At 32.0% G+C, this 24,789-nt stretch overlaps 2 protein-coding genes across 2 annotated transcripts; both read right to left on the bottom strand.

Annotated features, from left to right (window-relative positions):
- Window positions 1–6,162: 6,162 nt before the first annotated feature.
- LOTGIDRAFT_111844 (hypothetical protein) lies at window positions 6,163–7,989 on the bottom strand (the record flags this gene model as incomplete). The annotated part of the gene is made up of 3 exons (XM_009049597.1): window positions 6,163–6,333; window positions 6,869–7,035; window positions 7,926–7,989. Coding segments are annotated over 3 exons (402 nt in total), but the record flags the coding sequence as incomplete, so codon positions are not given.
- Window positions 7,990–21,839: 13,850 nt separating this feature from the next.
- Window positions 21,840–22,277, bottom strand: LOTGIDRAFT_111997 (hypothetical protein; the record flags this gene model as incomplete). Its single annotated transcript, XM_009049596.1, has 1 exon — window positions 21,840–22,277. A coding segment is annotated over one exon (438 nt), but the record flags the coding sequence as incomplete, so codon positions are not given.
- Window positions 22,278–24,789: the final 2,512 nt, after the last annotated feature.

Genomic DNA, 24,789 nt, shown 5'->3' with positions numbered 1-24,789 from the left:
ATGTAATTTAAAATAGTTTAAGAAGAATCTATGTTATTGTATACAAGGAAGGTAACTACTTGCTCTACCTGTCCATAAAGTGGACTGCTCGTGTTGATGTTTTGAATCAGACCGGATGTGCACAAATATAATTTTGAAAAAGTTATGTCATTGTTTAATGCACCTAAACGTCATGGTTTAGTACATGTAAGTAATTATTTCATATTATCCATGTAAATTTGTAAGCACTTTCATCCACGGCATAATATGACAACATTGACTGTTTCACGAACTTACTCAACTATTTAAGTACATAATACCATAATATGAAGTACATTATTTGCTATGAAGTTATTACAGCATTACAGAATGTAATAGATGTACAGTGCCACAATCTTACTCAACTGTTGAATTACTTAACCATTTGCATAATATGATGTACTTATTTAATATGCAGTTATCACAACATTACAACATATTATAATAGATCTGGTGTGCCGCGAACTTACTCAACTATTTAAGTACATAATCTCATGGCATAATGTACTTACTTTTTATGCAGTTATCACAATGTGATATATCCTTCATATCAATGAAATGTAACAAAGTGCAGTTGGACAACTTAATTTTTATACTATTATCACGATATACTTAAATTTTTACCTGCATGATTATTTAATATTTATAACCCTGTGGCAAAGTACTTAAAATTTGAATTTTGCACACCACTTCAGTAATTTGCTTTCACTCTATAGAACTGTCACAAACTTACAATTTAATGAACATTTTGCACAATATGTATAAGCGAGGCAAGATACACCCTGAGAGGGGATTTATACCTTAGCAAATAGTAAGATTTTGATAGTGTAATTTTATCTGAATGGGGCCCAACAACTTACTATTAAAATATATTCAATGTAATGTGCATTATATTTCCGTACTTTGTCATTTAATGTAATCAAACTGTGTTTTCATGTCTCCATAAATATAAGTCTTATTTGAGTAAATTACAAGTTATTAAAAGGGGAGTGAGTGTAAGAAACAGGAATTGTGACTAAATTTTATCTATTTGTGTTCAACAATATAATTTGGTTTTTTGTGTATACAGGACTTTAACAGTATTCGTTACCAATCGTTGTCGCTAGCCAGGTTGGGAATGCTTACTATTGTAGAACACCTGTCGTAATTTTCCCGCCTTAAAAACACTATATACGAAAATGAATTTCGCAGCACATTGAATCTCCGTCCTATTAAAGCCTTTGAAAAATATTTCATATCATTCCATGACATTCCAGATTTATAACTGCTGAACATTTTTATATTATAATATATTTTAATGATATTTAGATATGATTTATTTTTTACTATTGTTTACTATTGTGTTTACCGGATGTTGTAAAAAAGAGCCGTTGTCGGTTTGCACCCCGGTATAACCAACCTATTTTGTCGCAATGAATATCCAAATAACCTATACAGACAAGGTTCTATGTTTGACTGAGAAATATTATTTATGTGTAGATTTGTGTACAGGGAAATATCAAATCTGGTATTGTATGTGTCTATCTGGTTAGTTAGTTAAGTTGCTCTACAATGAGTTTATATTAGCCAATCAAATAATATCGTCTTTTATATCATTCTGCAATCAAATCATCCAGATTTTGTATCAAGTCAGTCGATCAAGAAACTTCATAGACTTTGGCTTCTTTGACACAAAAATTGTAAGGAATATGACCAATATATGCGTTTTGATTTGAATTCAAAAATCTTGTTATAGATGTACGATATTGTTATCATTTACAGATAGATCTAAATATATTTATATTGTTGTTAAATCGAGAGTAGATATTGCTGAGCGATTTCAATCTCAAGTAGTTTAGATCATTCTACAACTATCTATGTTATTTAAAATTGCATTTACATTTCTTAAATATATTATTGTATTACCATTCTGAATGTTTAAAATTCTATAATGAAATTTATAAAAAAATAAAATTCTCTATAAACATGATAAAAAGTCATGGGATATCTTTTGCTGTTGTAATAGTTGGATAAGTCCCCCAGAGGCAACAGTTAACATCACTACAGTGTGAGATTTCTTTTTTATGAACTTCATTTTGAAAACAGTGCGATTTGACCATAACATTCTATAACAACTATGCTTTTTAAAACTATATCGGTGCACACTGTTACAAAAAACATGAAATGAAAATCGCATTTTGCTCCAAATAGCATTATGATATGCTTGCAGAAGGTCTTACGAATTATTCCGAATTCATAATAGCTAGACATAAGGGTGGGGCGAGGATTCGACAAAACACAAAATAAAAACGCATTTCTTTTGTTAAAAATGTTACTTCTCATTTATTTATAAATTACATAACTTCATATAACATTCAGGTAAATTTCTAAGCTGAGAAAAAAAGATTCAACAAATTCAAATAAAACCAACATAAGTTTGTCCTTTTATGCTACTTAATAATAATCAATAACAATTATGAATGAGAAAAATGATAATTATCAATCCCTGACAGATAATAATGTGGCATGAATTGTAGTTTTGATAGGAATTGGTCTAACATTATGTCTCTCAGAAGAGTTCCAAGAGTGTTCCACACAAATTTATTGATATTCTTACACCTTTTCATCTTTTTGATGGTTTTTTATATCACGCTTTGACAGTTTATGAGACTAGTTTTTCAGTATGTTAAAAGCAAAACTATTTTGATGCACAGAAATCGTTGAATTCCTTTAATATTGTATACAAAAATAAGAAAATAAGTAACTTCAGTTACCATGATCTAATGCCATTCACTTACAATACCACAAATTTTGGATTATTGCGGAGAATTTATGTTTTATTCTGTTCAGCGAAATAATTTCTTTCCAAAATTTTGAAAACAATTCCTTCTTTAGTCAAAAGCATAAAAGGTGTAAAAATTCAGAACATCTTAAAACATATGTTAAAAACATTTTCTGTTACAGAACATATATTATCTGTTACAGAACATATTAGATCTCTGTTACAGAACATATCAGATTTAATGCTAGAGAACATACTAGATGGAGAACATGTCAGATTTTCTGTTAGAGAACATACTAGATTATCAGACAGAGAACATATAAGATTTTCTTTTACATAACATGTCAGATCTCTGTTTGAGAACACATAAATATTTTCTTTAACAGAACATGCCAGATGTTCTATAAGAGAACACGTCAGATTTATTTTGACAGAACATACAACACATTAGATTCTCTGTTATAGAATACATGGGATCTTAAGTTACTTTACAGCCCGTGTGGATTTATTAGGATATGTAAATTACCTGAATATCTAGTCATTACATAATATGGTCTTTGAGTTGGTTTGACAGGAAATATATGACTTAATAAAGATAGAAGATCGTTCTGTGGTTTATAAGATATTGCTGTGGTAAAGAATTTTTCATTTTCAGAAATCTCGCTTGCATTGTTTAGGAGAAAAAAAAACTTGTGCATTTATCTATATTTTGGTGAAAGTTGAGAGCCTATGTCTGTAAAAATACAGATTCTGAAAAGCTTGCGTCCTGTTACAAGATGTAGAAACTCCCGACATATTTAATTTTCTGTGCTGCAAAAGCACAACCGTCAATCTAGATTCAGTGAAAAGAGTGCCTAAGAAACTTAGCATAGTGTTGTCTTATCTCTTGTACTGTAGAATTTTGTAATTTAACTTGCACGATTTAGGCTGAGAGCTAACTTTTGTTCAATGTCAATGGTAATAGTTAAGAATTCAGGGCTAAATTACGTTCAATGTTGGTTGTGTTCAAATTGTAAAACATGGTCAAAGCAATCTTAGAAGACGAGAACAATATATTAAAATGGTATTATTATAAGGACTACCTTTGTTTTACCGAAATAATATGAGTTTGTTTTGTTTTTCTATATTTATTGCAATGATAATACTAATAAGTCGAGGTGGGTTACAGCCATTTTTATTATTTTATGGTCAACATTCAAAACTTATACAGTGTGACAGTTAATTATTAAGCTGAAAATCTTAATAATTTAAACAAATTTTCGTACAAGGGGGAATTTGGAGATCTACTATGTTAAAATACTGAATTTTGTATAACCCCAGGGTACGATCCCAAGGACCCTCGTTACAGCTTTGGATAAAGACTGCGAGAATAAAAATAATCACGAGAGAATTTGCACCAGCTTTGAAAAAACCAAGAATTGTTAAATATTTGTTTTTTTCTCTATTAATGTCAATTGAGGGAGTAATCTTTGATTAATGAACGTCATTTTCTGATACTTTTAATTCCCAATGCTGGGTCTTAGTTCGACAGAAAATTTCAAGCTACTTTTTTTTTGTGAAGGTAAAAATAATGATTATAATTTGCTTTGCAATCGAGAGGGTCTTTAGACAAACACAGCGCCATTTTCTACTAATGGGTTATGTTTTTTTAGATGAATTAAACCGAAAGAGAATGGTGTATGAACTAATCAAAAAATACACATTCTACATCAAATCCCAGATTGCCAAATGGCAAATTTTGAAAAGACGTTTCAAAATAACATATTTGAAATCATAAATGTTTTCTATATTATGTAAAATACTGTAGATGTATTGTGGAAATTCCATACCTATATTGTTCATTTAAACTTTCGTTTTGATACGATCCTTTAAGGCAGAGTTTGTTTGATTATCTACAGGCAGTAATTTATAAAATAAAACAAGTGTGCCTACATTGTGTGCCTTTACATATTTTATTCTCTGGACAGGAAAAAATGTAATTCAAAATTCCAGAGGCACTTTGCGTTATTTTGCTTTTTTATTTAAATTCTGGACCATTTAACAATTCACAGCAATTCATACCTATCTGGTATTTCACTCATTTGGATTGTGCATTTCTTAACCGAAAATTATTTTTCTGGAAAACATCATATATATTATATTTGTTCGAGAGCATTGCATTGCTACACCATCCAAGATGAATTTTCACAAACAAAATAGAATATAAATTTTCCTAATTAATTTTTTTATTTGCTGACTTTGCTGTTTTATATGACAATGTAAAGAATTACTTAGGAGTTTCTAAAGAGTGACAGTGAATTGAATTCTTCTTTTCTATGCCTAAATCAATTTGTCTTAGAATTTTACAGAGCTTTTTATACATTCACTTTTTAACATCGAGCTTGTAAGAACAGAATCACATTATGAGCTAAAATGAATTAACTTTTCGTTTTGTGGTAAAAACGGACCAGCACATATTTAAAACACACAAAATGAACACTACACAATCACACTATCACACTTTTATTGAAACACCTCATCGACTTGGTCCCATATCGCAGCTCTTTGGCTTTGTACACTTTGTTAACTCTTAAATAGAATGAAAGGAAATATGCCGTGTAATATCCTCCGAACACATGCTGTTTCCTTAAACACGCTTTCTTCATGTTTATATTCCTAGCTCCATAATAAACACTTTTAAAAATTGATAATAAACACTTTAATCCGAATAACATTTTTAAAATTTCCGATAACACAGTTAAAACTACGTCACTGTTGATAGAAGAAGTCTGTAGGTGATATTGGCGCACGTGCAACAAATAACAATAAAAACAAACAAATGATACTTTTGCTCGGTAGATACTACTTCACTGTTTCAGCCGCCTCGTCATTCATTCCAAGTGAAGATATTAACGAAAAAAAATCATAAAAAAATAATAAATAGATAGTAATTTTAGAAAAAAAAGTCGACAACAATCAAACAACAAAGTCCATTCTCCGATCAACAGACGTTCATACACTATATAACATTATGAAAACAGATGAATAATTCTTTTAATATCAAATGAAAATGTTTTTTAAAAACAAATATCAATTTGTTTTTAAATTTCATAGTTTTTTCCCCTGTTTCGCGACTATACACAAGTATTCGATGAAAGATATCAATTTTCCTCTTTTGTGTGAAGAAATTCTATTAATACACTGTTTTTTGTCATTTTTCACAATTATTTTTTTCACTTTCTAAAAATATGGGAAAAGAGGAATGATGCCCACCAACACTCATCATAACGACGAATCACTTTTTGAATATTTCACTGAATAATCAACTGAATATTTCATTGAAATTTCACTGGATATTTCAATATAAATATAATCATTTCACAGGAATTCTAATTGAGCGAGTGTCATGAAGTTTGTTGAACAAGCCGTTTATATATTTGAGAGTTTAGAAAACGTGGATATGAGTCTCGATGCATTAAAGTAAATATTTGTAATTGTGCTTCGTCAAATGTATTGGGCGTGGGATCGACCATATTCCTATTAATTACTTCTCGTACTCTAGAATCTAAACTAACCTGAAAAATAAAATCAAATAACAAATCAAAATATATAACAATATTCGAGGAAATAACAACTCAAAATTGATAACAATATTCAAGGAAATAACAAATCAAAATTGATAACAATATTCAAAGAAATAGCAAAAAAATTTCAATCAAAAAGAAATCGAAGTAAAATGTGAATTTGAAGTCCATTGTTCAAAAACGGTCAAGTTTAGTATAGTTACTATAATTTTAGTAAGGTAATTAAACTCTCGAGCAGTCACATGTTTTGAGTCATAGCTTAGCTATGTAGACGAAATTTGGTATTAGGGGGTGATTGCCGACACCGGGCCAGCTCATGGAAACACTGGTTCAGTTAGGGTAAGACAGAACCATATTTAACAGAAATGGCAAAGGGGAGATAATATTTTAATATCAGAATGTATCTAAATCGTGTATTAAAAATCACCAAGACCAATGCATCCTACCATTCAATATACGATTGACATTCAAGACCAATGGTCAAAAGCAAAGCAAATGTTTTTCATAGTTCCAGATTATACAATACCTCTTTAGGTGATAATATAGATATATAATCTTCATATATTAATCTAGCTTTTTCCTCCACTTGTTCTGGTGTTGCTTCCTGTTTTAACTCTTCACAAGCTAACCAAAATAACATATTTTCTTCACTATATTCCGACCGTAAAAATTCCCTAAAAACTTTTCTGCCACCTACAAAATTAATTATTATACAATTAAAAGGTTTTTATCTTGAAAGAGCAGTTCTCTTAATCTTTAAACTGCCCTGAAATATTTTCAAGAAATAGTCAGTTTATCAAAAATGTCGATAAATAGGATATGGTACTGAATACTTTTAATTTTAAACAATTAATTGCTTTAACAATATCTGGAACAGAATTTTCCAGCAAGAATTGTGAGAAAAAAAGTCAAAGACGAAGTAACATATTGACAGATATAAACGTTAGATAAGGACAGCTGCTGTAACTTTCTGATGTTCGTAATTTGTATTGACTAACTGTCGTATTGCTAGACTAAAATTTTACGCCCGACTGTTTTAAATCTTGTTGAGCTAATGAAGATGGGCAACTTAGTGAAGTGTAACAACTTGCCTACTCTTTTTCTATTTTTTCTATTTTCGACCTCGATTTTCTGAAAAGCTTGGAGATGTCAATAACCGCTGGCTCTTCTCCGACCAACATCACTGAATAGGGATTTGAGCACACGTAACCGCTTTTCCGAGTGAACTTAAGTCAAATTCTAAGACTAGCATCACTAAGATGGCACCCCAGCATATTGGCTATCGATTTCACCGAAAGTCTTATTCAATTCAGTATCATCGACCAGTATCATCACATCAAGGTCATTTTTACTCAACGTTTCGCCCCAGGAGCAGCATCAATTAAATTAAGAAAGGAACTCAACACAACCGTCTTTTTTATTGAGCTTTGCAACACATTAACCCACTCAGCGCACTGCGATTCCATTTTTAGTGCAGCTTTTTTTAAGCTTTTTGGATAAAGCAAGAATGCGAGAATAAAAGATATTAGAAGATATTACATGCATTATTAGTATGAGATAGTATATAAGATTTAATACAGTACCCTTACTTTTCATTAATTTTTCAAACGATTCACCCCAACTTTTTACGTCGTCGAAGGTCGGGCTGTAAAATACAAAGACATTAACCGCATCAGTTTCAAAGTTTAAACATATTTGATTGAAATACTCAAAAGGATTGGGTACAATTTTCTGCCCTTGGCAAATTGAGATTTAAGAATTGGTAATTCAAAATTAATGCAATTTCTTGTAAAATCAAGCAATAATACGATAACTATGGACCGTGAAAACAAGAAAAATTTCTATATACTTACGGATCGTCTTTTTCGGTTATTGAGCTCATTTTGGTATCTTTAACTCGTTCGTTAGACGCATTATTACTTTTCATAGCGAGACTGAAACATAACAGACACATTGCAATAATAATACATTTGTGACCTCTATAATAATAGAATTAAGACTTAAAATTGCTACCACATCCTTTCCTTTCTCACAGTTTGTTCAAGCTAATCTAAATTAACACCAAACGATGCTTTATTTACATGATTAGTGCTTCGAAGTAGTATGTCCCTTGTCGATAATGGCTGGGCTTCAGAAGGCGAATGGAACTTGAACCCAAGAAAATTCTCTTATTATTTTGTCAAATTATCACTTTTTATATAAAATATAAACGTTAAATTTAGACATTTTCTCACTTATTTACGTATTCGTGAATGAAAGGAAACGTCAAGCCCATTTAATGTCTTTGTGAATATCAGATTTCATTGTGTCGCTGTCATTAATATACATAAGTAACTTTGGATTTATTAATGTGACTTGGAATGTTTTGGTTCCCAACTTATGGACACTACATACCCCTTTTCGATATAAAAGTACCCCTTGGTACCCCTGGCTCATCACATAACATAGTAAAAGAAGAAAAACATAACAATTTGTTATTGGTTGGTTATCCCCTGGTTTTTACTGGTACCACCTACAAATACTAGTACCCAAGGTTGTAAACCGGGTTCTTACTGCAAACGTATTATAGTCAAATAAAATTTTAAAACGAATTGTTGGCAAACCAGGCTTTTATTTTGTATTTGTTCACCTTCCTTCTGGTCATTGACGTCTCAGATTCCAACAAATGTCGAGAAAGTGAAAATGAAAGTTTTTGGTCCTACATATTTGCACCTGATCAGGCGAATGAAAACAGTGAAAATTTACAGATTTTAAATCTAATGGACCACATAGACCTTCACATGGAATGATTCGTCCTCTTATAGCGTGAGTATTCTGAAGCGTGTAAAATCATCAGTAGCCATTCATTAACAGAATCAAAATACCATTTTTAGAAACAATTTAATCTAAATTCTTCCTCTTTTATGTCTACATTTATAATTAAGTACTGGGCAATTTCTATTTCTAATTCTAATGTCTGATTTTCAAATGCAATGCTCAGCACAGTATCTCTCTGACTTTATAATCTGAATTTATAAAACTGAAATATCATTTCCAAGATGTTCCAGATCTCATATCATCTACAGACAAATTTTTTGCGAGGGATGCAATTAATTATATACCAACTGTAGGCCTATAGTTCATTCTAAGTTGTGTTCAAGGTTATCTTTGGAAGAAAAGAAGACATTCAGCAAATACAACCCACTATTCAGATCTTTCCACATCCTGATCAAGTATCTGAACGGCCACAAGCCAGTTAATAGGACCATACTTACCAACAAAAACAGCAACCTGGTGTAGATGGTTCTGTAGGCTGACTGGGGGAAGGTGGTGGCGAATCACAACTAGACTGCTGATGACTGCCAGAACGATTGTTTCGCATTCTTACGTCGTTATTATTGGAAGCGGAGGACTGCCTTCGCAATACCGTAACGGCACTCATCTGGAAAATACAAAAAATACAACATTGAATAAATTATTTTATACAGGTATATTTTCCGTTGCGTGTGGGTTATAAAATCAACATTTTATGTATCAAGTCGCACACGGATACACAAGAATACATCCACCGCATGAACGATTCAAAAGTTAAAATTCGACATATGTTGATGTTTGTAAAGCATTCTTAACATTGTAACGAGTATTACAGATAAGGAGTGAACGTGATGATGAAGTTAATTGCAAATTCATAAGTGACCACACGTCTAACAGTTGAAATTGCGGTTTTCAAATTACTCGGTTATGCCGATGGCAGACCTTGTTACTTTGACGATAACTGTCTGCTTGCATTCCGCCATATTGGATCTCAACCGGAAATGCTTTAGGCAACCATTTTATCTTCTTTGGTCAGACTTAAGCTAATCAATTTTTATGTTGAAATATTTACAGAAAAAAGAATACAACAAAATCAAAGGCTGCTTAAATTCCACTAGTCTAGCTTATAATATCTAGCTTTGGTATTGTTTAGCTACGTTGACTCCAAGAATGAAGAATAAAGACAAAGATCATTACGTTTCTTTCTTAAGGACATTGTATCTTTTGCACGTTAACAAAGACATAAAATGCGTTTTCAAATTATGTTTATGATTTTGACTTGAGAAGCATATATGTACATCATTGAATATTCTAATATATAAAGTTGGATTTTTTTTTGTGCTGAGCAGTTGTAGTACATTCGAATATTAAATATTTATAGAGGAAGGCCTATGCTTAAATGCATTTAGATTTAGTTTTGCCATTTGCAACAACACACATGAAATGATTAAATTACACATTGGAATGCACTCTGATTAGACTCTTTTGCTTAAATCTTTAACAATAATGTACGGTAACATTTGAAAATAACTTAACAGTAAAGTAATAAACAGTATATTGGAAACAGAAATTCACAGAAAGTAATATCAGATAATGTTAGAAGTATTGAACATTGAAACCGATATTGAAAGACCACTTTTTTCTGTCGAGGACAAGAATCGATAGAAGATAGCAAGACACATCTTCTCTAAAGTGGCAATCCATTGAGAAAGTCGAATGACGAACTGGTCGCTATCGATTTTCTCAGAAATTCACCATTGGTCATATGTTAGTAGACGGATAATAGAGTGATAATTTGTCATGACAAAAGAAAGAAATAGTAAGAAATGCCAATATTTTAGAGGGATCGCAGCTTACGTTTCAAGTCTACTAAGTCTACTTGCTGACATTTTCTAGTCTAGTGTGTAGCTACGACATTGGTATTCTGATCAAACCGAAAAAGTCATCACCATCAAGATTCTGCCATGGAGTATGTGATATCAAGGATAAACAGAACCGTTGACATTTACACCTATAATGTTATATTTGATGGATATTTTCAGGGGTGTTACTTGGGTTAACCCGTCTAAAAGTCAATCTTTCAAATATCGGCCCAATTACAGCAAGCATTTTTCTTTTGCTTGAAACCGCTATTTGTCTTTAGCCTATATGTGTGTGCTTGTGTTTCGAGAAAAGTGTCGGCAATATGATCTTAGCTCTTCACATTAACTTCTCCAGTCTTTCTCCATGGGCCTCGGTGTCGGCAAAGGTTAAAAATTATTTTCTCGAGAAGGACGTCATAATGTTTCCTTTCTATAGTCGAGAATCTTTCGGCCTCAAACTGTTTAGATGTTTAAAAATGGCTATTTGATACTAAAAGGGTATGAGATTGGCTTATTTATGATCATCAGACTAGGAAACTGAGAAAATATCAGTTCTTGGTGTAAAAATCAATGAAAGCAAATAGTTCATGGTTAGTAGGCTACAATAACCTAGTCGTTAATAAGGGATAGGTTCATTTTCCCTTCTTCCACATGATTAATCTACCATTCCTTTTTGCTTTCACTGACAAAAAAATGAATGAGACCGAGCCCCAAAATGCAACAGACTGTGAATTTTAAAGATCCTGTGGTGGTCTGAGAGCCAGTATATGCAGCTGTCCCGACCAAATTTCCCTCATTGCACACTACATGGTACTATATACTACCATTTCAAATCACTGATTTTCATTAAAAATTTGTAGCTTAAAATGTCCTTAAAATGATAAGATTCAAACTGGCATCGACGTTATCGATTCACTATCAAGAAATCTACAAATGGGATACAAAAGGTCATGGTAGATAATCACATATTCATTTAGAAAGGCTAATGCAATGTCCATACAGTAATAGCCTGTTAACAGGATCTATAGTAGCAATTCGCGTAAAGCATTCTAAATCAAGTGAAGTATGTATCGCACTCGATTTGAACTGGCTTTCACATGGCTTTCAGCTATGATTCTTTTTTTATCTCCGATAAAAATGAGTTTGTCTTAACTTACAACCAACGTAAGACTAGCTTAGACGGAGTTTTATAACCGAGGCTCTGTGTGCAGGTCTTTCGATGGTTGGATATCGAAAAAGAGTATAGGTTAATGCCGATATCCTAGTTGAATTTCCCTCGTTGTACACTGTGTGGGCCTAATTAGGAGCAGATGAATATGATGTTAAACTAGTTAGCCGCTTAGTATAAATTTATGAACCATGTAATGTCACAATGATCGAAGTTACACAGTGTTAATATAAACGTATAGCCTATGATTCAACAGGGAAGTTATACCGCAGTTTTCACATATAAAATTTGTTTTTAGAAATCAACCTTAGAAATCATATCAACACATTTTGAACTGAATAAGATTCTCTAAGAAGTTAAATACGAAGTTAAATATTTCAGAGACCAATTTCAGTCAAGCACGTAGACCTGATCAACACACAAGCAACATGCTTTCCCATTATATTTGGCACATATTAACGCAACTAAATCGTTCATTTCTTAGGCTATTTGAATAAATGAATTTAAAAATTGGCGATTTAATGAAGTTAAATTGATCATACGAAGGTGAAAAGCAATCTTCAGTTCCAAAGACGAAGTGCGTTAAAACAAACTGAAGCTTGAAAGAATATAAGTGAGATTTTAGAAATGATGAAAACTTACCTTCATCATCCGACAGACCATGTTTGGGACTAATATTAAAATTTCTATCATTGTCAAGTAGGTTTGATATGTAGTAATGAACAATTTGCTTCCTTTTCCTGGTTTTGAACAATTTTTGTACAACGTATCATATTCGAATATAATTATGTTGGGTGTCAACGCCTTTTTTCACTCAGTGATTTCAAGCCCATAAATTTCATTTTCAATTCCTTATGCAATCATAGACGCAATTCTTGTTATAAGGACAAAAGTTCTTGACATTTGCCATACTTTCGGGGCATAAATAATACTAGCTTTCTAATGAAAAGGTTTCGAAAAAAACATTTCAATTGTATGTTATTTACTGTTATAAATGTCTGTGTGTTGCATACTGAAGTATTATCTCTTCGTATGAGTGATTCATTTTTCGGATCAAATGACAATTCCCCTCTATAATATAACTTACATTAATTGGGTAAAATTAGATTACAAGCTACAGCAATATAAATTAAATGGCCTCATGGGCTGTTCAGTGAAAACTAAAAAGTTTAAAGTTGAAACGAGGTTGTATGGAATTGTCGAAACAGTAGAATTCAAAACAAGCAAATACACATACGTATGTATTTTGATATTGAATTTGATATTCCCCATCTAAAATATATATCCTAGCCAATAAACATATTTTACCAGAAAAAAATTATATCTGTATCTCTTATAACCAATATCACTGATGAGAAACGTATATTACAAAGTTCCACATCCAAATCTCTATCATGAGTGTCACCGAGATGTTAAATACTGAACTGGTATTCTTCTATATATAAACTTATGTACTTTGACCTATACATCTCGTACATATGTCTCTTATATTCCAACATAGAAATCACATATCCCACCCTAGAAATCACATATAACTTAACCTAGAAATAAATTATCACAACCTAGACATTACATATCTCAACCTAGAATCACATATATCTCAACCTACAATGACTTATCACAACCTAAACATCACATATCTCAACCTAGAATCACATATATCTCAATCTAGAAATAAATTATCACAACCTAGACATTACATATCTCAACCGACAATGACTTATCACAACCTAGACATCACATTATCCCAACATACAAATTATCAAACTATTATATTTCCTTCGTGCAATATATTGAATGTTTCAACCTATATCAGATAATTTTCAAGATATCGTCAGATAATCCTCACGCAAAGCCCTTTGCTGTACTATGGTATCCGCTCGTTGCATTATGCCCGATATTAAGAATTTCATGTTTTGTTCCATAATCAAATAGCTGTTTAAGTTTACAAAACTATAATCCCAACCTAATGGTAGAGTCTTCATCTTTGTTGACATAACAGGAACCGTTTTGCTTCAATATCAACTTCGGAATGTCTAAAAGAAGCGCATGATGTAAGATCAATAAATTACCAATTCTCAACTATATATCCACTGGCTGGTCAGTCGGCCATTTTCTTAAGATCAACAGCCGTTGGCTCATTGGACTACTTTTCTATCGGAATTTAACACAAGTAGCTTTTAAGGTGTAACTCATTGTCTTGGTTGAGGGAAATGATAAATATCGATTGAAAAGGATGTTAAATACAAAACTAAATATAAAACCTAGGAAATTCTATTGTCTGAACCGGACTAAAGAACGTTTACGCTTCAAATTTAGTTTGTCTTCTAATACATCAATTACCTAAAGTTAATTTCAACTCAATTCCCTGGCATTCAGTCTATTAGATTGTAGTTACTAAATGATGGCTAAAGGTTGGGAGGTAAATATTACTGACCCATTCCAAAGTAGACTCGATCTCCTGCTTGTCTACTATGATAAGACAAGATGACCAATCTCTATTATCTATATCAATTAAGATGGGATAGACTAGATCACCAGTCTCTTTATTATCTATACCAACTTAGATTAGACTAGATCACAAGTCTCGGTGCTGTCTAAATTAAGATAAGATAGAAATCAGTTTCTGTACTTTTTATATTATCTAAGTTAAGATAGACTAACTTTGGATAGACTAGATCACAATTCTCAGTGCTTTCTATATTATGATAAGATAGACTAGATTACCAGTCTTTCTGCTTTCTATATAAAGTAAGATGGGATAGACTAGATCACAACTCTCAGTGCTTTCTATATTATGATAAGATAGACTAGATTACCAGTCTAACTACTATCTTTATTAACTAAAATGAGATAGACTAGATTACCAGTCTCTCTACTATCTATATAAACTAAATTGAGATAGACGAAATCACAAATTTTTGTACCAAAAAAAGTTCTGCTATAAAAAATTTAGTGTTAATCAGATGGCAAAGATCTACATTTTAATCATATGGCAAAGATATTTGCAATAAAAATCCAGATTAACATTTAAATCAGATGGCAATGACGTTCTGCTATAAAAATCTAGATTTATACATTAATCAGATGGCAATGACGTTTTGTTATAAATCTGATCTACATTTTAATCACATGGCAAAGATATCGTGCAATAAAAATCTAGATTTACATTTCAATCAGATTGCAAAGACGTTCTGCTATAAAAATCTAGATTTACGTTTGGCATTGCCTTTAATGATGATGAACATGAGGACAATTTGTAATCAATGTAACTAACGACAACGATAACCTCCCATCGACTTACCAATCACCATATTGAGCGACATGAAGGTTATTATAATCGCCGACCTCATTGTCACTCCACAACGTATATCTTATTATTGATAATGTTTGCTTAATAACTCGAGTTTTCCGATAGAGTTTATAGCTGGCTATACTGGCAATATATATAGTGTCAACTAGAAAGAAAGTATTGATCCACATTATCAGCTATTTCTACAATATATCTGTGCTGAAAGAATTTCTTGCTTAGTGTTGAGACCGAGTACATAAAGTTCTTTGCTCATTAACAGACAAGCTACACAATTGAACGGATCAGATAACTGGCTTATTCGCTGCCATGCACATCAATGGTTATTCATAAGCTTGAGTATGTGGCATTACCACATCAATATCTTGGTGAATTTGTCCCTTTCACCGCAACTAAAACAAATTATATCCTGGTTAACTATGTACTAATCCTCGCATGGAAATATTATGATATTAAGGAAGATTTTTTCTTTTACTTAGGGGTTTTAAATATATCATCTTCCTTAAGAAAATATGCAAACGCCTCCACTTTACTCCTTTTTAAAAATAGATATTGGATTCTTTATGAGTCAGTGGTTATTTGGATTGGCCTATGTATGCGAAATTGTCATATTTACAACATAGAGATCCCGTTCAGTAATCTAATAAATTGCTACATAGGCAAGCACATCCACGAGATTGGTCAGAATTGACTGTTCTGTCTTATAGTAAGTGCTAGAGAACCACACCACATATTTCCATACAAATTTATGTAAAACATACTAATACATACACAAGCAAAAAGTATCATAACTCATAAGCGCCTACAACACTGTGTCAGTAGAGGTATTGCTATTTGAGTTCCTTTTGATGTTCAAGTAGCGATATGTATGGATGTTACACCAAATTATGATATGTATTGATGTTACACCAAATTATTGTCTGTATAGATGTTACACCAAATTATGTTTATGTATGAATGTTACTCCAAATCATTATTTATGTATGAATGTTACAAAAAAATATTATTTATGTTATGTATTGACGTTACACCATCCTATTTTATGTACAGATGTTACACCAAATTATGCTATAATCATTTATGAAAAAAATATTATAAAAGTTTAACATACAATAAAGGATTGAGATATGCAAGCTTCGCGGAAGAGAAATTCCAAATATGATTTTATCAAGATGACAATAGAAATAACTTTTAAGTGTCCGGAAATAGATCGTATGACTAGTCACGCGACTTGTTCTTAAATTCTACTGATAACAGGAAAAAGACTGGGTGGTGTATAGGTGTACTTTACCAAACACGTGCCCAGTAAAGAATGAAATAAAAGAGAGTTTTACGCGTCCCACTTTTCGGCACCACAATGGGCTAATGACATTGTGGCGCATGTATACAGAAAACCAGCACATTGTGGTGCAAGTGTATACAGATAACCAGCACCTTGTGGTGCAAGTGTATAATACAGACAATCAGCACATTGTTAGATGATGTCAGTTCCTCCGACCTACATCATTGGCGGAGGAAACCGTATTGAAAAGTGCGAAGGCACTGCTTTGATTTATACTGGTACAATGATGGGCAATGGAAGGATGAATTGTTATCTATCAATTTCAGGTTAGTACATGAGGTATAGGCCTATATGAAAACAAGACCCTAATAGACAGATGACATCTGACGGCCTAGTAAATATCCAGAGGCGTATTGTTAATTAGTTTAAAGTCAACAGTAACTGGAAGACCAATATTACTTGTAATGGACAGATTTTACACTTTTCACCGATATTCGGTAAGCCGCCATAAACGTATATCATAACCTGCAGTTATTTTAATATGATAGATATCGTCGAGTATTTTCTATCTCTCGTAAGAAAAACGATCTACCATCAACATTTTGCAGTCATATTCCGCTCTACGGAAATTGCCGAGAGTTGCCGATTGATTGCCAGGGACTTTCAAGCTATCTGCAACACTTTTCAAAATTGAATTGCGATGTTTGATGAAAATGACAAACAAAAGTTAAAGCAAACATTTTACATGGTGACTTCAGTAAGCCATCATTCAAAAAAGAAATTCTATCCATCTAATAAATTACCTATAATGTGCAGCCGATAAATAAAGAAATGATAAATGTTCAACTAGACAATATCATTCAAAGTCGTATTTGGAGACGACGAAATTTGTTGCGAATTCACATTCAAAGAAAATATCACTACATTTATGAAATTATTGGTCTCTTCATACAAAAGAGCAATTAAGTTCTCTCTCTTTTAGTATTACGGCATATTGCGAAATTTTAAACAGATGGAAACCACATTAATATAAGTAATGAAGCCATCAAATTTCGAAATGTTATTATAGTGAGAGAGAGAGAGAGAGAGAGCATAGTACTATGATGTTTATATTGACCAATATATCGATTGAAGCATTAATTCTGATGTCCGGATTAAATATTTCAAAATATTACAACACTATCTCAGATCACGTTCACATAAAATACAACCGTTGCTATGTGACCTTGTGAGGTGTAAAGGTCAAGTTTGCAACTGCAAGCAACTGGATTTTCAACGACTGCTAACAACTTCCGGCATGCAGGAGAATCTGGATTAGTTGACAAAAAAATCAAAAGGCGAAAAATAAAAGATGACGTTTGTTGTCATCGTCTTTTCCCGACCTACTTTCTAGAAAAAAAAGTGGAACCGTGAGATTTTGCAACCACCCAGTTGTACAAATATGGAACAAATATTTTAAAATATTTCGCACCATCCTATGAATTAAATGGTATTGGCGCGGTGGGAGTTAAGAAAAGTGTGTACAAATGATTTGCTTCGATGGCCACAATAATGCTGATCAGAGTTTCCTATTCCCCGAAGATTGGAAGTAAATTCACAATCGACGCGAAGAATGTTAGTTTACAAGGACAGTATTAAATCCTCCATTAGACTACCGATCGATGGATGACCTTCTCATAGTATGAAGTAGCTGGCGTCTAGATGAATGTATAATATGAAACTGTAATGAACATATCACTCTAAATAACTTATGTGACCATTATTTTCTCGCTTTCCATTATATGGTGCTCTGATGACAGGAACCATCTGGTTCTTGCCTACTGCAATAACAGCTAATGATACCACAAACACTGGACTCTGGTACCAATAATTTATGGGTATGATCTAAAATCCTGCTCGAACCATAATGATATCTGAACAGTCCTACATTTTACATGCTTTAACTTACACCCGAAAATTACCGTATACTCCCCTGTCAGGATTTTCTCGGAATGAAAGATGTACATGTAAATGTTTTACTGCGTTCTATTTCTGAAGCAACCAATCTATGAACATTAATGGAATGAATATAAACTAAATGCACTGCTATATGTGTAATGGACTATAAAATTAATCAAATACAAAAAAGAACAGTATTATGAAATAAATAATGAAATTAAAAAATTCCAATTTATTGCAATAAGTACAGTAAGCTGTACGATATGCTCGGAAGTACAGTAAATATCAAACGAGTTTGTCAGATTAGGTACAACAGGCTTTACAACAAGCCACAATAAGTAACCAACTGTACTTTGTACAGTTACCCTCCATTGATAGTAGAGTATGCTATAAACGAAGACCATACTGTTCGGGCTAACAAGCTGAATTTGACAAGTTTGTACTAGAGATCCTACACCAAATACTTTTCAAACCCAGCCAAAGTCAGCAGTAACAATTTCGAAGAACTTATAGAGAGCAGTATTAACTGATATATCGAAAAATATAGAAATCAGTTCAATTTCTATAAATGATATAATTATGTCATTGCTTACGCAAGATTCTTTCTATATTTACACCGATCAATATTCGGCAAACACCACCTAATCTTTTTTTTAAAGACTCATCTGTTCCGTTTTGTTTTAATATTTTCTATTTGACGCCTAAAATTGTCATTTATCAAGATGACGTCATAGCAAAACGAATTCAAAATTTAACAATTTCAAAAAAATCAAATTGCTTGGAGAAAATGAGAGCAGTTGCGCAATGCACGTTTCTGTACTGTTTAAAATTTTCTCATGAAGCCGTGTAATTGTCATATGATATGAGTACACTACAGTAAACTACGTTCCAGCAATAAAGTGAGGCCATTGAAAATTGCAATCGATAAAGATGTCTAATCGAATGACCCAAATTTTTGAATCAATAATTAGGTCACACACTTGACGGAGAATGAAACATTAACCTATTAACGTAATGATAAATGATGTCTTAAAAATTGTCAAACTATCACTCTTCGTCTTTTCAACCTCCATGAAATTCAGTTTACAAAAATGATGTTCATGTTACCAGAATTACGTAGTAGATTACAGCTGTGTCTGAAATTAAGATATACTTAAGAATTACTGCTACTATATATACATCTACAAGAATTACAGCTACTATATATACATCCTACAAGAATTACAGCTGCTATATATACATTTACAGGAATTGCAGCTACTATATATACATCCTACAAGTATTAAATCTACTGTATATACATCTACAAGAATTGCAGCTACTATATATACATCCTACAGGAATTACAGCTACTATACATCCACACGAACTACAGCTACTATACATCTACAGGAATTACAGCTACTATATATACATCCTACAAGAATTACAGCTACTATACATCTACAGGAATTACAGCTACTATATATATACATCCTACAAGAATTACAGCTACTATATATACATCCTACAAGAATTACAGCTACTATATATACATCCTACAAGAATTACAGCTACTATATATACATCTACAAGAATTACAGCTACTATACATCTACAGGAATTGTATATACATCCTACAAGAATTATAGCTACTATATATACATACTACAAGAATTACAGCTACTATATATACATCTACAAGAATTACAGCTACTATACATCTACAGGAATTACAGCTACTATATATACATCCTACAAGAATTACAGCTACTATACATCTACAGGAATTACAGCTACTATATATACATCCTACAAGAATTACAGCTACTATACATCTACAGGAATTACAGCTACTATATATACATCCTACAAGAATTACAGCTACTATACATCTACCGGAATTACAGCTACTATATATACATCCTACAAGAATTACAGCTACTATACATCTACAGGAATTACAGCTACTATATATACATCCTACAAGAATTACAGCTACTATATATACATCCTACAAGAATTACAGCTTCTGTATATACAACTACAAGAATTGAGGCTACTATATATACATCCTACAGGAATTACAGCTACTATACATCTACAGGAATTACAGCTACTATATATACATCCTACAAGAATTACAGCTACTATACATCTACAGGAATTACAGCTACTATATATACATCCTACAAGACTTACAGCTACTATATACATCTACAGGAATTACATCTACTATATATACATCCTACAAGAATTACAGCTACTATATATACATCCTACAAGAATTACAGCTACTATATATACATCCTACAAGAATTACAGCTACTATATATACATCCTACCAGAATTACAGCTACTATATATACATCTACAAGAATTACAGCTACTATATATACATCTACAAGAATTACAGCTACTATATATACATCTACAAGAATTACAGCTACTATATATACATCCTACAAGAATTACAGCTACTATACATCTACAAGAATTACATCTACTATATATACATCTACAGGAATTGCAGCTACTATATATCTACAGGAATTACAGCTACTATATATACATCTACAAGAATTACAGCTACTATATATACATCTACAATAATTACAGCACTTGGATATACATCTACAGGAATTACAGCTACTATATATACATCTACAGGAATTGCAGCTACTATATATACATCCTACAAGAATTACAGCTACTATATATACATCTACAAGGATTACAGCTACCATATATACATCTACAAGAATAACAGCTACTTTATATACATCCTACAAGACTTACAGCTACTATATATACATCCTACAAGAATTACAGCTACTATATATACATCTACAGGAATTACAGCTACTATATATACATCCTAAAAGACTTACAGCTACTATACATCTACAAGAATAACAGCACTTGATGAATGTATAATATGAAACTGTAATGGACATATCACTCTAAATAACTTATGTGACCATTATTTTCTCGCTTTCCATTATATGGTGCTCTGATGACAGGAACCATCTGGTTCTTGTCTACTGCAATAACAGCTAATGATACCACAAACACTGGACTCTGGTACCAATAATTTATGGGTATGATCTATACATCCTACAAGAATTACAGCTACTATATATACATCTACAGGAATTACAGCTACTATATATACATCCTACAAGACTTACAGCTACTATATATACACCTACAAGAATTACAGCTACTATATATACATCTACAAGAATTACAGCTACTATTTATACATCTACAAGAATTACAGCTACTATATATACATCTACAAGAATTACAGCTACTATATATACATCTACAAGAATTACAGCTACTATATATACATCTACAAGAATTACAGCTACTATATATACATCTACAAGAATTACAGCTACTATATATACATCTACAAGAATTACAGATACTGTATATACATCTACAAGAATTACAGAACATGGATATACATCTACAGGAATTGCAGCTACTATATATACATCTACAAGACTTACAGCTGCTATATATACATCTACAAGAATTACAGCACATGGATATACCTGTACAAGAATTACCGCACTTAGATGTACTTAAACAACATTACATCCTTAAGATAAACATGTACTAGTACACGAATTATAGCAGTGGGGTATACTTTTACAACAGTTAGATATATGTACAGGGATTTCTGCTTTAAGATTTCTTATTCAAGAATTGCAGTTGTTAGATATACTTGTACAAGAATTACATTTGTTGAATACACTTGTACAACATTGCAGCTGTTAGACCTATTTGTGCAAGAATTACAGCTGTAAAACATACCTGTACAATAATTGCAGCTTTAAGATTTTTGGTACAAGAATCATTTAAAACTTTAGCTGTTAGACATTCATGTGCAAAAATTGTAAAGACGCTACCTTTCGATTTCTTAAAGATCATTCAAGCTAATGAACGGACAGCGAAACGAAATAACATTGTGTCAGATAAGTTATATTTTTACTTGAAATATTCTTATTTGTAAAATCTAGTAAATGCCATCAGTTCCCATGAAATAATTCCATTTATTTGATCAAATTAGTTTAAATGTCATCATGTTCATGCAAGTTTGAAGTTCATTAATTAATTATTTATCATTGTATGAAAATGCCGAGCGACATTATAGAATTGTAGAGTATTGTTGATATATAAAATTGTTAATTTTATTATATACAATAGCCAACATTTTGGAAATGATCGCTGAGAAGTCTTTTACTGGAACGTTATTATACATAAGATGAGCATTTGATCTTCATCCTTGACAAGTTTGATTTTCTATGTATGTAATTGTTCATTCTTTATTACATTCGACTGTACCACAGATGCACAAATCACTGTCAGGTGTGGAATCTCGACTTAATTTTACTGGAGATCGAAATAATCCTGTTTTAATTAGAAATCGGGTGTAGATGATTCTTTTCTAATTGATATATCTCTATAATACACTGATGACGTCAAACAAATCCGCACTACAATTATTATTATTTATAGGTTATTAGTTCCATGTAGCAATAGTTATCACATTCTAATTATTTCATATCACCGTATTCTCATCATTACCTATACATCATCAAGTTCGTCAATACAAATCATGTCAGTGTTACAGGAATCAATACAAATCATGCCCTTGTTACACGAATCAATATAAAATAAATCATGTCATTGTTACACTTACAGGAATCAATACAAATCATGTCATTGTTACACTTACAGGAATCAATACAAATCATGCCATTGTTACAGGAATCAATACAAATCAATTCTATGTTACAGTAATCAATTCAAAATAAATCATGCCATTGTCACACTTACAGGAATCAATACAAACCATGACCTTGTTACAGGAATCAATACAAATCATGTCATTGTTACAGGAATCAATACAAATCATGTCATTGTTACACTTACAGGAATCAATACAAATCATGTCATTGTTACAGGAATCAATACAAATCATGTCATTGTTACAGGAATCAATACAAATCATGTCATTGTTACAGGAATCAATACAAAATAAATCATGTCATTGTTACACTTACAGGAATCAATACAAATCATGTTATTGTTACAGGAATCAATACAAATCATGTCATTGTTACAGGAATCAATTCAAAATAAATAATGCCATTGTCACACTTACAGGAATCAATACAAACCATGTCATTGTTACAGGAATCAATACAAATCATGTCATTGTTAAAGGAATCAATACAAAATAAATCATGTCATTGTTACACTTACAGGATTAATACGATTCAAATCTATGTTACAGGAATCAATACAAGTCATGTCGGATGTTACGGGAGAATCAATACACATAATATTGTCATTGTTACAGGAATCTAAGCAAATCATGCTCTTGTTACAAGAATGAATACAAATCATACTATTGTAATACGAATCGACAAACATAAAGTCATGTCATTGGGTATATACTGTATAGCAGCGAGTGTCATTTGTTTTAGTGAGTCGACGATGTCGTTCATGGAATCGAGGATGCTGTAAATACTGTATATATCAGTCGAGTAAGTTATTAAAAGAAAGTCCCCTGACAGGATGTAGGAGATGAATTACGAGAAGGCCTGGTGTTCTAGGATGAGGCATTTGATTGATCAAGTTTTACAGTTATATTGACAGGTCTAGTCTTCCTCTTAACTTAGCTCATAGTGGCGGTAAATTACCTCGAATAAACCCTTATTCAGGTCAATTCCCCTCAATGTCGTTTTTGACCATATGAAATGGTCGGTGATCCGTTATCTTCTCTTATAATTTTGTTTCATAATACATGGTGGTGGTAAATCAGTTACTTTTACCCACGTACCCATGCTTTCAAACTACTATGTTTTTAGTGTAAAGGGCAACAGGCTGAATGAATTTAGTCAAACGACATACTTATCTTCGAATAAACATGTCAATTAATACGGCCCCTCGAAAGTAGAATTATATGCAAACGCATTGTATATGGCATAAGAATGACTCAATAAACAATTGACTTATACAAATCATGCGACATCTCAAAAGATGAAATTTCAATTATATCCAAACTAAAGTATATTATCGCATTGTAATTTTA

Source organism: Lottia gigantea, assembly GCF_000327385.1.
Source record: "Lottia gigantea unplaced genomic scaffold LOTGIsca_14, whole genome shotgun sequence".
Taxonomy (NCBI): domain Eukaryota; kingdom Metazoa; phylum Mollusca; class Gastropoda; family Lottiidae; genus Lottia; species Lottia gigantea.
This window is presented reverse-complemented; position numbering and strand designations above follow the sequence as displayed.